This window comes from Ctenopharyngodon idella, chromosome 24, assembly GCF_019924925.1.
Source record: "Ctenopharyngodon idella isolate HZGC_01 chromosome 24, HZGC01, whole genome shotgun sequence".
Classification (NCBI taxonomy): Eukaryota; Metazoa; Chordata; class Actinopteri; order Cypriniformes; family Xenocyprididae; genus Ctenopharyngodon; species Ctenopharyngodon idella.
The window spans coordinates 5,711,641-5,726,495 of record NC_067243.1 but is presented as its reverse complement, the minus strand read 5'-3'; the positions used below and the strand labels follow the sequence as shown (position 1 = coordinate 5,726,495).

The following is a 14,855-nucleotide window of genomic DNA, read 5'->3' as shown; positions in this document are numbered from 1 at the left end:
CGCAATTAGTTACTTCTTTTTTAGGGAGTAACGCAATATTGCAATGCATCACTTCCATGAAAAGTAAATAAGTTATGCAATTAGTTACTTTTTTAGGGAGTAACGCAATATTGCAATGCATTACTTTCCATGAAAAGTAACTAAGTTACTCAATTAGTTACTTTTTTAGGGAGTAACGCAATATTGTATGCATTACTTTCCATGTATAGTAACTAAGTTACGCAATTAGTTACTTTTTTAGGGAGTAACGCCATATTGCAATGCATCACTTCCATGAAAAGTAAATAAGTTATGCAATTAGTTACTTTTTTAGGGAGTAAAGCAATATTGTATGCATTACTTTCCATGAAAATTAACTAAGTTATGCAATTAGTTACTTTTTTATGGAGTAACGCAATATTGCAATGCATTACTTTCCATGAAAAGTAAATAAGTTATGCAATTAGTTACTTTTTTAGGGAGTAACGCAATATTGCAATGCATTACTTTCCATGAAAAGTAAATAAGTAACGCAATTAGTTACTTTTTTATGGAGTAACGCAATATTGCAATGCATTACTTTCCATGAAAAGTAAATAAGTTATGCAATTAGTTACTTCTTTTTTAGGGAGTAACGCAATATTGCAATGCATTACTTTCCATGAAAAGTAAATAAGTTATGCAATTAGTTACTTTTTTAGGGAGTAACGCAATATTGCAATGCATTACTTTCCATGAAAAGTAAATAATTTATGCAATTAGTTACTTCTTTTTTAGGGAGTAACGCAATATTGCAATGCATCACTTCCATGAAAAGTAAATAAGTTATGCAATTAGTTACTTTTTTAGGGAGTAACGCAATATTGCAATGCATTGCTTTCCATGAAAAGTAAATAAGTAACGCAATTAGTTACTTCTTTTTTAGGGAGTAACGCAATATTGCAATGCATCACTTCCATGAAAAGTAAATAAGTTATGCAATTAGTTACTTTTTTAGGGAGTAACGCAATATTGCAATGCATTACTTTCCATGAAAAGTAACTAAGTTACTCAATTAGTTACTTTTTTAGGGAGTAACGCAATATTGTATGCATTACTTTCCATGTATAGTAACTAAGTTACGCAATTAGTTACTTTTTTAGGGAGTAACGCCATATTGCAATGCATCACTTCCATGAAAAGTAAATAAGTTATGCAATTAGTTACTTTTTTAGGGAGTAAAGCAATATTGTATGCATTACTTTCCATGAAAATTAACTAAGTTATGCAATTAGTTACTTTTTTATGGAGTAACGCAATATTGCAATGCATTACTTTCCATGAAAAGTAAATAAGTTATGCAATTAGTTACTTTTTTAGGGAGTAACGCAATATTGCAATGCATTACTTTCCATGAAAAGTAAATAAGTAACGCAATTAGTTACTTTTTTATGGAGTAACGCAATATTGCAATGCATTACTTTCCATGAAAAGTAAATAAGTTATGCAATTAGTTACTTCTTTTTTAGGGAGTAACACAATATTGCAATGCATTACTTTCCATGAAAAGTAAATAAGTTATGCAATTAGTTACTTTTTTATGGAGTAACGCAATATTGCAATGCATTACTTTCCATGAAAAGTAAATAAGTAACGCAATTAGTTACTTTTTTATGGAGTAACGCAATATTGCAATGCATTACTTTCCATGAAAAGTAAATAAGTAACGCAATTAGTTACTTTTTTATGGAGTAACGCAATATTGCAATGCATTACTTTCCATGAAAAGTAAATAAGTTATGCAATTAGTTACTTCTTTTTTAGGGAGTAACGCAATATTGCAATGCATCACTTCCATGAAAAGTAAATAAGTTATGCAATTAGTTACTTTTTTAGGGAGTAACGCAATATTGCAATGCATTACTTTCCATGAAAAGTAACTAAGTTACTCAATTAGTTACTTTTTTAGGGATTAACGCAATATTGTATGCATTACTTTCCATGTATAGTAACTAAGTTACGCAATTAGTTACTTTTTTAGGGAGTAACGCCATATTGCAATGCATCACTTCCATGAAAAGTAAATAAGTTATGCAATTAGTTACTTTTTTAGGGAGTAACGCCATATTGCAATGCATCACTTCCATGAAAAGTAAATAAGTTATGCAATTAGTTACTTTTTTAGGGAGTAAAGCAATATTGTATGCATTACTTTCCATGAAAATTAACTAAGTTATGCAATTAGTTACTTTTTTATGGAGTAACGCAATATTGTATGCATTACTTTACATGAAAAGTAACCAAGTTATGCAATTAGTTACTTTTTTAGGGAGTAACACAATATTGCAATGTATTACTTTCCATGAAAAGTAACTAAGTTACGCAATTAGTTACTTTTTTAGGGAATGTTCTGAAACAAGGAATATCATTTAAAAAAAATAATTTGGTAATTTAACACCGTCAATTTGGTAATTTGACGCTTTGCCAGTGTTGTGGAAAGTTACTTTTAAAAGTAATGCATTACAATATTGTGTTACTCCCTAAAAAAGTAACTAATTGCGTAACTTAGTTACTTTTCATGGAAAGTAATGCATACAATATTGCATACGTTATATATTTTTGTAAGCTAGGCTGTGCCTGTCTCAAATAGCGCACTCATTGTGGTCTTCACTTGTGCACGTCCCGTTCATCCCATCCTCAAGTGCGCCACCTTTAGGGCCACTGTACATCCTTGATGTGACCATTTGTAAATGGCCATATATGCTGCTACTCAACAGTCTTCCCTGCATTACTTCCTCAAAGTGTGACCTGTGAGACTTGAAGGCAGCATTTGTGACAGGACCTGCATCAGTTCTGTAACTGAAATCGACATGCTACAGTAGAGCCGCTGCATCACTCTGGCCTGAATCCTTTTCACAACTGCCTGTCTCTGTCAGTTACTGGACTGCCAGCCGTCTGAGGTCACACGTAAGTCATTTATGAAGAATTTCATCTAATGACGTGCGTTGTGGTCGCAGGAGGAAACCAAACGGGGAAGCTCAGAGATTTCAATGAACTGCACAAGCCCTTGTTTACAGGAAAGGGTACGAGACCTGTGGTTTCATTGCATTAGTGCATGAATATGAAGCACTTTCAGTCAGGAAATCTAGTTTATATGTGTGTGTGTTTTTTTCTTTGTTAGTCTTAAATCTTAAAAGACTTGTATATAAGTTGAAGAATTTGTAGTCTGAATGCTACACGAGATCTAGTGCATCGTATAGGATGTTCTCCAAACTATGAAAACTATTTTCACTCATTGCCAAAGGGCCTGACAGTGGAATGAATGGAGACTAAAGGTTAAGGTTTGGTGTTTCCTGTCCTGAAACAAGTGAAACACGAAGGGCTTTAATAGGAAATCAGATAATATACCTGAGTATTTCCTGTAGTTTGTGTGGACAGATCGCAATTCAAGGAAAACGTGTTATTCTCAGAGGTCTTGGCTGTTTTCTGGTCAACATGATGCTTTCCTCAAGCATTTTCTGACAGGTGTCAAATGCATCTTTCATGTACATATTTAAATGAGTTCTTTCATTGGGGGAAGGTTAAAGAGAAAATATTTTTAGATAAACTGTCGAATTACTGCCCTGACATAACATGTTTTTCTTTTCTTTATCCAACTCAAGTGCGTCATGCAGGGTTCTGTGAGCCATTTTGAGAGTAAAGTTAGAAATCTTCATTAGTTTGTGATTATTCATAAATTTAAATGATCATAAAAATCACATTTACAACATACAAGCAGGTATTTTTAGGTAAAGTCAAAAGTAGTTTTTAGGGTTAATTATGGAAGCACATTTCCATCACATAAGAAAGAAAATGCTTTGGTAAATCAGTCATAATTATGACATATGGTGTTGAAATAATGATATAATAAGTCATAACTTTGAGGAAAAATGTCAAAATTGATGTACTATTATATAAAATGTCATAATTGACAAAAAGTCAAACTTTTAATGTCATAATTATGACTTTTTAAATCATAATTTTGACTTTTGATTTATCAAAGCATGGTTTTGATTCTTATGTCGCAAATAAAATGGGCTTCCATAGTTAATCAAGATGGAACCAAATGTGATCTGTAATTATACTCTATTTACAAAAAAATATATAGTTATTAATTTATTTATTAAGTCATTCTGCATAGAGACTAGTTCTCCTATTGCATATATCTAATGGTTCATAAGAACATTAACAAGTTAATGAGTGCTTAATATTTAGTAATATTTAATATAAATGAATATTTATTTATTAGTTGAGCTTGGCACCTAAACAAATGCATCACCATTCTGAGATCTGTTTACATTTTGATGTTTAATGAGGATTTTTTTGGCATTGTTGGTTAATTTATTTGCATGAGAAGCAGTTTTTTAGTAAATGTTTATGCACTTACAGGATATTACAATGTTTATTCTGACATTTATCTATACTATTTCGACATAGCATTACACAAAAATATTGTCAGACTTTTCTGTTGTCATCGTTTTTACTGTATAGAAGAACAGCACAGAGATTGTATAAAATAACTTGAGTTTCATTGAAGAAAGAAGGAAATACATGAGGGTGAGTAAATGATGATGAATTTAGTTTTAAGTGAAGTATCCCTTAAGTAAGCATTTTAACTTGGAAGTTGTAAAAGTTGTAATGTAGCTTTTTTGTCTGATCTGTAACTTACAGATAGTTAGTAGTGTTTACTTGAGTATAACAAAGACAAACAATGCCTTATTGTGTGATAATTCCCTGTCAACCTTTAAAAAACGTTTAGTTGTCTTGTGTCACACCTTTACACCATTTTCTTTTTTCACTTTTCAGCTCATTACATTTCATAATGATCGACTCCCAAACCACTGAAATTGAAAGGAGAGGAGAACCACAGACGTTTTATTTTCGCTCTTACTGACCGCGTCCTCCCAGTTTTGCCCGTGACTCAATGGACTCCCTGCGGTTGGAGTTCTTTCCATGGAACAATGAAGAGGAAATTTACGTTTTGCCCATTAAAGCACATTGAACAGGGCTGGAGTGTTTTTATGCTCTGGCAGTATTGACTTTCCCCGCAGCTGATTGGACGAGGTCAGAAAGTCGCCGCTTGATGTCGAGGGCAAACCCTACATGACTAACATCCCTTCTTTCTGGGCGACGCTGTCTTTTTGTCCTAGTACGAGTCCCAGACACAACAGAGAAGCATTTTAACCTCTCGACAGCAAAGTGCACAACACAAAGACGGCTGAGGTCACACACCTGCGCCTCACGAGACCTCAAAGCACTGATGCAGGTGTCTTCCTGTTTTTATTGTGCGCATTTAATCCCTGTTTGCCTTTGTTGTTTTAAAATGTCTGATTGTATTGGTCTATGCATCCATTTCAGTGGAACCAGTTTATGTGCAACTGAGGATGCAAATGTCGGTTTGGCCTTTTAATCACTTTAAGGGTGCGATTAACATTTTATTGCTTAGATTTTGCTCTTTCATAGATCATGAGATTCATTTTGCATTTAAGTGTCACATTTGTACGGAGCCCCTAAAGGGACATGGTGATGGAAAAAATATGAGATGTGAGATAATGTCAATGCTTCTGCGTTGTTTTGCATCCCCACGAGAAACTTTGCCTTCCCCCGAAAATCTTTTGCATTCCTCCGAGAAACTTTGCGTTCTCTCGCAAATCTTTTGCGTTCCCCTGAGAAACTTTGCCTTCCCCTGAGAAACTTTGGCTTTCCCCCCAAGAAACTTTGGCTTTCCCCCCGAGAAACTTTGCGTTCCCTCAAGAAACTTTGTGTTCCTCACAAAACTTTTGCGTTCCCTCAAGAAACTTTGTGTTCCTCACAAAACTTTTGCGTTCCCTCAAGAAACTTTGTGTTCCTCACAAAACTTTTGCGTTCCCTCAAGAAACTTTGTGTTCCTCACAAAACTTTTGCATTCCCTCGAGAAACTTTGTGTTCCCTCGTGAAACTTTTGCGTTCTCCCGAGAAATGTTGCGTTCCTCACAAATCTTTTGCGTTCCCCCAAGAAACTTTGCGTTCCTTCAAAAACTTTTGCGTTCCCCCAAGAAACTTTGCATTCCCTCGCAAAACTTATGGGTTCCCCCAAGAAATTTTGTGTTCCTTCGAAAACTTTTGCGTTCCTTCGAAAACTTTTGCATTCCCTCGAGAAACTTTGCGTTCCCTCACAAAACTTATGGGTTCCCCCAAGAAATTTTGTGTTCCTCACAAAACTTTTGCATTCCCTCAAGAAACTTTGCGTTCCTTCGAAAACTTTTGCGTTCCTTCGAAAACTTTTGCGTTACCTCGAGAAACTTTGCATTCCTTCGAAAACTTTTGTGTTCCCCCAAGAAACTTTGCGTTCCTTCGAAAACTTTTGCGTTACCTCGAGAAACTTTGCGTTTCTTCGGAAACTTTTGCGTTTCCTCGAAAACTTTTGCGTTTCCTTGAGAAACTTTGCGTTCATTCGAAAACTTTTGCGTTTCCTTGAGAAACTTTTCGTTCTCTCACAAAACTTTTGCGTTCCCCCAAGAAACTTTGCGTTCCTTCGAAAACTTTTGCGTTCCCCCGAGAAACTTTGCGTTCCTTCGAAAACTTTTGCGTTCCTTCGAAAACTTTTGCATTCCCTCGAGAAACTTTGCGTTCCCTCACAAAACTTATGGGTTCCCCCAAGAAATTTTGTGTTCCTCACAAAACTTTTGCATTCCCTCAAGAAACTTTGCGTTCCTTCGAAAACTTTTGCGTTCCTTCGAAAACTTTTGCGTTACCTCGAGAAACTTTGCATTCCTTCGAAAACTTTTGTGTTCCCCCAAGAAACTTTGCGTTCCTTCGAAAACTTTTGCGTTACCTCGAGAAACTTTGCGTTTCTTAGAAAACTTTTGCGTTTCCTTGAGAAACTTTGCGTTCATTCGAAAACTTTTGCGTTTCCTTGAGAAACTTTTCGTTCTCTCACAAAACTTTTGCGTTCCCCCAAGAAACTTTGCGTTCCTTCGAAAACTTTTGCGTTCCTTCGAAAACTTTTGCGTTACCTCGAGAAACTTATGCGTTCCCCCAAGAAACTTTGCGTTCCTTCGAAAACTTTTGCGTTCCTTCGAAAAATTTTGCGTTCCTTCGAAAACTTTTGCGTTACCTCGAGAAACTTTGCAATCCTTGAAAACTTTTGTGTTCCCCCAAGAAACTTTGCGTTCCTTCGAAAACTTTTGCGTTTCCTTGAGAAACTTTGCGTTCATTCGAAAACTTTTGCGTTTCCTTGAGAAACTTTTCGTTCTCTCACAAAACTTTTGCGTTCCCCCAAGAAACTTTGCGTTCCTTCGAAAACTTTGCGTTCCTTCGAAAACTTTGCGTTCCTTCGAAAACTTTGCGTTCCTTCGAAAACTTTTGCGTTACCTCGAGAAACTTATGCGTTCCCCCAAGAAACTTTGCGTTCCTTCGAAAACTTTTGCGTTCCTTCGAAAACTTTTGCGTTCCTTCGAAAAATTTTGCGTTCCTTCGAAAACTTTTGCGTTCCCTCGAGAAACTTTGCATTCCTTCGAAAACTTTTGTGTTCCCCCAAGAAACTTTGCATTTCTTCGAAAACTTTTGCGTTTCCTTGAGAAACTTTGCGTTCATTCAAAAACGTTTGCGTTTCCTTGAGAAACTTTGCGTTCTCTCGCAAAACTTTTGCGTTCCCCCAAGAAACTTTGCGTTCCTTCTAAAACTTTTGCGTTCCTTCTAAAACTTTTGCGTTCCCCCGAGAAACTTTGCGTTCCTTCTAAAACTTTTGCGTTCCTTCTAAAACTTTTGCGTTCCCCCGAGAAACTTTGCGTTCCTTCGAAAACTTTTGCGTTCCTTCGAAAACTTTTGCGTTCCTTCGAAAACTTTTGCGTTCCCTCGAGAAACTTTGCGTTCCTTCTAAAACTTTTGCGTTCCTTCTAAAACTTTTGCGTTCCCCCGAGAAACTTTGCGTTCCTTCTAAAACTTTTGCGTTCCTTCTAAAACTTTTGCGTTCCCCCAAGAAACTTTGCGTTCCTTCTAAAACGTTTGCGTTCCCCCAAGAAACTTTTGCGTTCCCTCGAGAAACTTTGCATTCCTTCGAAAACTTTTGTGTTCCTTCTAAAACTTTTGCGTTCCCTCGAGAAACTTTGCATTCCTTTGAAAACTTTTGCGTTCCCTCGAGAAACTTTGCATTCCTTCGAAAACTTTTGTGTTCCCCCAAGAAACTTTGCGTTCCTTCTAAAACTTTTGCGTTCCCTCGAGAAACTTTGCGTTCCTTTGAAAACTTTTGCGTTCCCCCAAGAAACTTTGCGTTCCTTCGAAAACTTTTGCGTTCCTTCGAAAACTTTTGCGTTCCCTCGAGAAACTTTGCATTCCTTCGAAAACTTTTGTGTTCCCCCAAGAAACTTTGCGTTTCTTCGAAAACTTTTGCGTTTCCTTGAGAAACTTTGCGTTCCTTCGAAAACGTTTGCGTTCCCTCAAGAAACTTTGCGTTCCTCACAAAACTTTTGCGTTCCCTCAAAAAACTTTGCGTTCCTTCGAAAACTTTTGCATTCCCTCGCAAAATTTTTACATTCTGCACAAGCGAATTTTGCGAGAGAACAGAAGCATTGACATATCATTTTTCCTCCCACCTCTTATTTTTTTTCCTTCACCATGTCCCTTTAGGGGCTCTGTACATTTGTATGGAAGCTTGTTTCCACCTTGCAATAAAAAAATAAAAAACATAATTGCAAATTTAAATCTTACAATTCTGACTTTTTGTTTTTTGATATTGTTTACATCTAGCAATTTTTTTTGTTCAATCACAAACAACAAGCCAATATATGATTTAAAAATTCCAAGTGTCTGTGCTTTGTGAATTTCAGCTGGAAATAAAATGAGTATTGGGCTATAGCATTTCTGGAAGGATTCAATGTTTGAGTACATGTTGAGATTTGTCTTTTGATTGCAGACTTTGGTGTCTTGAAGAATCTTACAATACTTGGTTAATTTTTACAGGAGGAAACTCAACAGGAAAAACAATGGAAGAGCTGTAATCTGTGGTTTATGAGGTTTCCTATGGGACAGGCCCACTGTTTTGCCTCGATTCGACCCGAATGGGCACTGAGCTCTGAACCTGTCAGACTCTAATTGCATTTCATAAAGGTCAAATCAAAAACATCCGCAATTGGATTGGAAACTTCATGAAATTCCCTCTGTCTGTCCAAAATGTCTGTGTTTGTTGCTCGTCCCTGATCTCAGTGGTAAAGACGCTCTCAGGCAGATCAACTGATACCACATGAATAAACACACGTTGTGCTATGGTTGGCACACTCAAACCAGCCATTAAAATATCACAGCGGCTTTTTTCTCGCCCCTTTTGGCGGGTATCAGAACAACGTCGTGGATGAGAGAGTCGAGTGAAGGGTGGCGTACCAACGACAATCCAGACTTTTTACAATGTTTCTGTCATGCAAATAAAATTTAACATTTGTATACACATTTGACGTTAACTCCAATGAAGTGCATTTCTGTGTTTTGTGTGGAACAAGGAAAAAGCATACTTGTGATTAGACGATTTTTAAAACGAGAGGTTAGAGAGTTAATAAAGTACAAAACAAACTAGCTGTGAGGAGCACCTGTGCCGCCCACCACTCCCACTGTCAGTTTGCGTTTGAGTCAGCGCTGTGACTAACCGTTGGCATGTGCGCTTCATTCAGACGGGTAAATGACACGAGCGGCTGCTTGCCAAACCTGGTCAAGAAAGGTCACGCAGTGCAAGGATGTGAAATCATTTATTTTACCAGCTTCATGCACAACTAAGGGCTTGTTTTGGTCACTGGAATGGCTAAAAATACTATTTTGTTTTACTTTTAAGGAAAGCTATTAACATTTAACGCATTTTTTTACAGCTCAAAAAAAAAAAAAAAAAAATAATTTTTCCCCCTGCTATAATGTGCATTCATTGCAAGGCTTGTTTTAATGTCTTCCACAGGTTGCATATTTGAGGGTATAAATTGACAGAATATATAATGTTGAAATAAGACAGATGTGGGTTGAAATAATTTAATTCTCTTTTAATTGATTGCAGCACATTGTATAACCACACATAACAAAAAAGCACTTATCAAATATTTTAATCAGGCTCAGTTTGCAACCTCTTACAATTTGTTAAAATATTACAAAAAAAAAAAAAATCAGAAAGGAAGAAGCTACCAAAAAAATAAGCATTTACAAAAATAATGACTCAAACCTTGACCAAAAACCATTTTAATTTCAAAGAAAAAAAAAAGCATTGATATAAATAAGTTAGTTTTAATTTTCTCAGTGTTTTTACAAAGTTATGTACACAAATACACAGGCAGTGTAAATTCGTTCAAATATTAATATTTACTTTCTCTATAAATACAGTTATGCATCAGGTTTCACCACAGAATATCTATTTATAGAGTGTTTTAGATGCATTCGGTTGATCACTTCTGCAGTGAAAAAAAAAAAAAAAAAAAGAGGCAAAATCAAGGGTGATCGAGTCAAAACCAAAACAATATCAGTAGAAAATCTCACTCAAATTACAGATGAAATACAAAAGAAATAATTTAAGAGGGTGAGAGATGTTTCTCCTCCATGGAAGTGCCTGATAGTAATACTGGTTGATGCTACAAGGTTTGACCTCAGAGTTTGAACTTTTACATCACCTTTGAAAAAAAACAAAAAAAAAAAACAGGCTGAGATGTTCGGATCCAACCAGATCCCTTCAAAAGAACTATTTTGTGTACCTCATCTGAAAATTTATATGAAAACAGGCACACTGCCTTCAAAACGTGAAATAAAACAAATAATGAACAGCATTTCGGAAATAATCTACACACGGCAACGGTGGCTCTTCAAGTCAAACCAAACTCACACCTCCAAAGAAAAAATATATTTTCCAACATAATACTAATTATGTGCTACATATGAAAAGGAACAAATATATATTTATATACACAGGTAGTAAGAAAAACAAAAAAAAAAAAAATGAGCAAAAAAGGAAATTCAACCTAATTGCACACTGCTACATACACTGCTTTCAGAAGCAGTTGCTTTTTTTTCTTGAGTGCCAGAACTTTAGTGTTTCTGTTTTCAGTGCTTGAACACTCTTAGAGTTGATATGTTTTGTTTTCCCCGATCGCTCCCCCCCCCCCAAAAAAAATCTTTCGTTCACCAAGCACTGAGGTCATGAAACCGACGTCGACATCTTCAGCCCTGTCAGGAAAGAATTAAAATGAGAATTAGTATGTTTATTACATATTTCATGGCTTAATTTGCAGTATTAAATGCATTTTCAATTTTTAATTTCCCCTTAGTATGACTATGGTCGTCTTTTTCAAGTCATTATTCACCTAATTTATTTTCTACACTGTGTATTTTTGTACTATAAACACTTTTATGTGCTTCGGCGATATTGTAAATGTTAACAATCGTGGCAATAAAACTGACGCAGATAATGGCGGCACATATTTGAGTCAACGACACCACAAACCAGACTAGCAGTAACCCGCAAAAAACTGAATGAAACTTGGGGAGGAAACACTGGAAAATGAGATCATGAAAAGTTTCGAGTCCCACCAAAGCAAAACACCCTTCACTGCTAATGTTATGACTTTACAAATGTGCCGCGAACGACCGTTATTTGCTCATTGACTAGCAGCCCAGTGACATATTGATTTGGCGGGACGTTTCCTCACATGACCACCTGAGATAACAACATCCTGAGGTAACAACATCTTGAGATTACATCAGACTTCTGGACTCAAACAGTGGCCAGGTGTTCGATTAAAATATGAAACCTGCACTTTTCATCATATCTACAAGGTTATAAACGCGTGTGTGTGTGTAATAAACGAGGCCCGTCGTCGTTCAGGTGTAAATAACCCCTCGTGAGTGAACACACACTGCTGACGTGTAAAATGTTTTTCACTCTGAAGGAAACTCGAGCTCTCGTAGTAAACGCATCGTGTTAACCCTTTCATGGACTCATTGTGGTTTTAATAAAACGCTATTGTTGCACATCTATAACATTATAACAGTAAAATAATGGGTAATTTTGACCTACTATTCTGTTCTATAACCGCGTACCATGTTAACCCTTTCATGGACTCATTGTGGTTTTAATAAAACGCTATTGTTGCACATCTATAACATTATAACAGTAAAATAATGGGTAATTTTGACCTACTATTCTGTTCTATAACCGCGTACCATGTTAACCCTTTCACGGACTCATTATGCTTTTAATAAAACGCTATTGTTGCACATCTATAACATTATAACAGTAAAATAATGGGTAATTTTCACCTACTATTCTGTTCTATAACCGCGTACCATGTTAACCCTTTCACGGACTCATTATGCTTTTAATAAAACGCTATTGTTGCACAACAGTAAAATAATGGGTAATTTTCACCTACTATTCTGTTCTATAACCACGTACCATGTTAACCCTTTCACGGACTCATTATGCTTTTAATAAAACGCTATTGTTGCACATCTATAACATTATAACAGTAAAATAATGGGTAATTTTGACCTACTATTCTGTTCTATAACCGCGTACCATGTTAACCCTTTCACGGACTCATTATGCTTTTAATAAAACGCTAATGTTGCACATCTATAATCAGATTAACTTTATAACATAGTAAAATAAGTGTAAACTGGGTACTATTCTGTTCTTTTTCATGTGTAAACTGAAAACAGCGTTTTTAACCGCTCATCTGCATAAATTACTCAAATATTAAGATGTTAAAAAAAAAAAAAAAAAGATAAGTTGTGCTTACCTCATTGCATTTATGTCGGGCTGGGGTGTTTTCTGGGTTTTTTGGGTTTTCTGGGTGTTCGGGTCACTTCATCCACACAGATGTGAGACCGTTTGCTTTGACACGATGAGTCTGATTCATGAGTCAAAACACACATTTGTCAATTCACATCGGTTCAAAAACAAATAAAATACTGTAACTTGAAGAAACTAAGTGAGTGAACGATTCAGAGCATTTCACACCAAATGCAACCGCACTGTAAATCTTATTTTTATAGTTTATACATGATCGTAAACTTAAAATTGCATAAAGCTGTTGCGTATCCTAAATTGTCTTACCCACTTAAAATAAACGCATCTACATCTACATGTATTACATCTATCAAACGTTGGGCTTCACAAACATAAGTTAAAATGCAATTGCATGTAGGTGTGAAAGGCTCGAGATAGATATTTTTCATATACAAACAGAAAAATCGGATATATAGAGCAATATATAGATATTTTATCGTGATTATACATATTACTGAAATTCAGATAGATTAATTAGATGATCCAGAAAGCGCATACCGAGACAGGAGGGTCTTTTCCTCGGCTCGCGAGGTGTTTCGGGCGTCTCCGCGCTCGGATCCGTTACCCGACAGTCGTGATTCCCATTAACATCCACATTATTGTCGTTATTATTCCCAGAGGAGCACAAATGAAGATTGGAGCCCTTTCCCCGCTCCGAACTACTGTAGAAGCCGGGCACCGAGCGAATATCCAGCGCTTCCCACTGGAATCTGCCGTCGGCGCGCGGCGTGTGTGTGGAGAAGTCGAAGTTCCACTCGTCCGCCGACGCGTCCTCCATCGCCTTCAGTTGCCGTTGGAAATCCTTCTTTAACTCTTCATGATCCACCGGGCCGAACAGGTTCCGACACGCCGACGGCTTGGGCTGGTCGGACAGTCGCGCCTCCATCCTCTCCAGCGTCGGGCTGCCATTAGACAAGCGAACGTTAGACATGTTAAGGCGTTCGAGTCAAAAACGCAAACCCAACAGCTGTTATAAAGCGTTCCCTCCTGCGTTAACGCGATCCAAAACGACGGGCGTGCAGGCAAAACTCGCCCCGAGTGCGCCGCATGAGCGCCGAGCAGAAGTCGTAAAAACACGGACAAGCGACGATCATCAAAACAAAAGCAGCGTTCTCGATGGCCACTCCTGTCAACTGCGCGTCGTAGTAAAAGAGGGGAAGAGAAATAACAAGGCGAGGCTTTTCTGCGCCCAATATGGCGATGAAGGGGGATAGAGAACGAAAAAAACGCGTGATTGACACAAAGAGCTCTTTAAACCACCAAAGGAACGCCGTGGATTGGTGCCTCGGAGATCCGCCTTCTCTCAACGCACATCCCCCACTCACAGTCCGAGAGAAAGAAGATCAACAAACACCCTCGACGAGCCTCCGAGTCGTTCGAATCGTTTCATTCCAATGCTTCGTTTTCGAACCGACTCACTAAATGATCCGCTGATTCGTTTCACTCATAGTGCAGCTAGAAGTCATTTTACGTGCTTATTTGTTTCTAAAGCTGCTAATATCGCTACGTTTTCGAATGACTTTCAGTTGTATTTACTGTTTCAGATTGAGTAAATGATTTTTCTGCTTACTTGTTTTTAAATTAAGTTTTCCTACAGGCGAGTGATTCACAAATGCTGCGCACATCGGTTCGACTGAATCATTTAAAAGATTTAAAACAAACGATTCATTTGCGAATCACAATCGAATGGCTTGTGACGTTGAATGTCAAGTTCTGTAACAGTAAAAAAAGAACAATGGAATCTTGTGCAAATGCTTAAAATTAACAGTGAAACTGAAACTAAAAGCTTGTATAAAAACTTTTTCAGGAAACTTACGAAAATGTTTCCTGCTTAAATGAATTAAACAATTACTAAAAGAAAAATAAACAGTAATTAAGGGAAGATAGCCTAAAATTTAAGTCTAGTTCCTTGACTAAACTAGTTTAAAACTAGACTTAATCTGAGATTGATTATCAGTGGAGTCACGGCATAATGCTTGATAGATGTTTTCTCAATTATGTTCTTGAAATCCTATGAGAAGACCCCAATGTTTAAAACACATGGACATCTAAAAGTTATTAATAAGGC

General features: G+C 36.8%; 1 protein-coding gene across 1 annotated transcript; it reads right to left on the bottom strand.

The window, feature by feature from the left end:
- Positions 1–9,974: 9,974 nt before the first annotated feature.
- cdkn1bb (cyclin-dependent kinase inhibitor 1Bb) lies at positions 9,975–14,127 on the bottom strand. Its single transcript, XM_051883409.1, has 3 exons — positions 13,286–14,127; positions 12,738–12,848; positions 9,975–11,163 (listed from the first exon to the last, which is right to left on the bottom strand). Exons 1-2 carry the CDS (start codon positions 13,716–13,718, stop codon positions 12,748–12,750), a joined length of 534 nt encoding a protein of 177 aa, XP_051739369.1. The 5' UTR covers positions 13,719–14,127; the 3' UTR covers positions 9,975–11,163; positions 12,738–12,747.
- Positions 14,128–14,855: the final 728 nt, after the last annotated feature.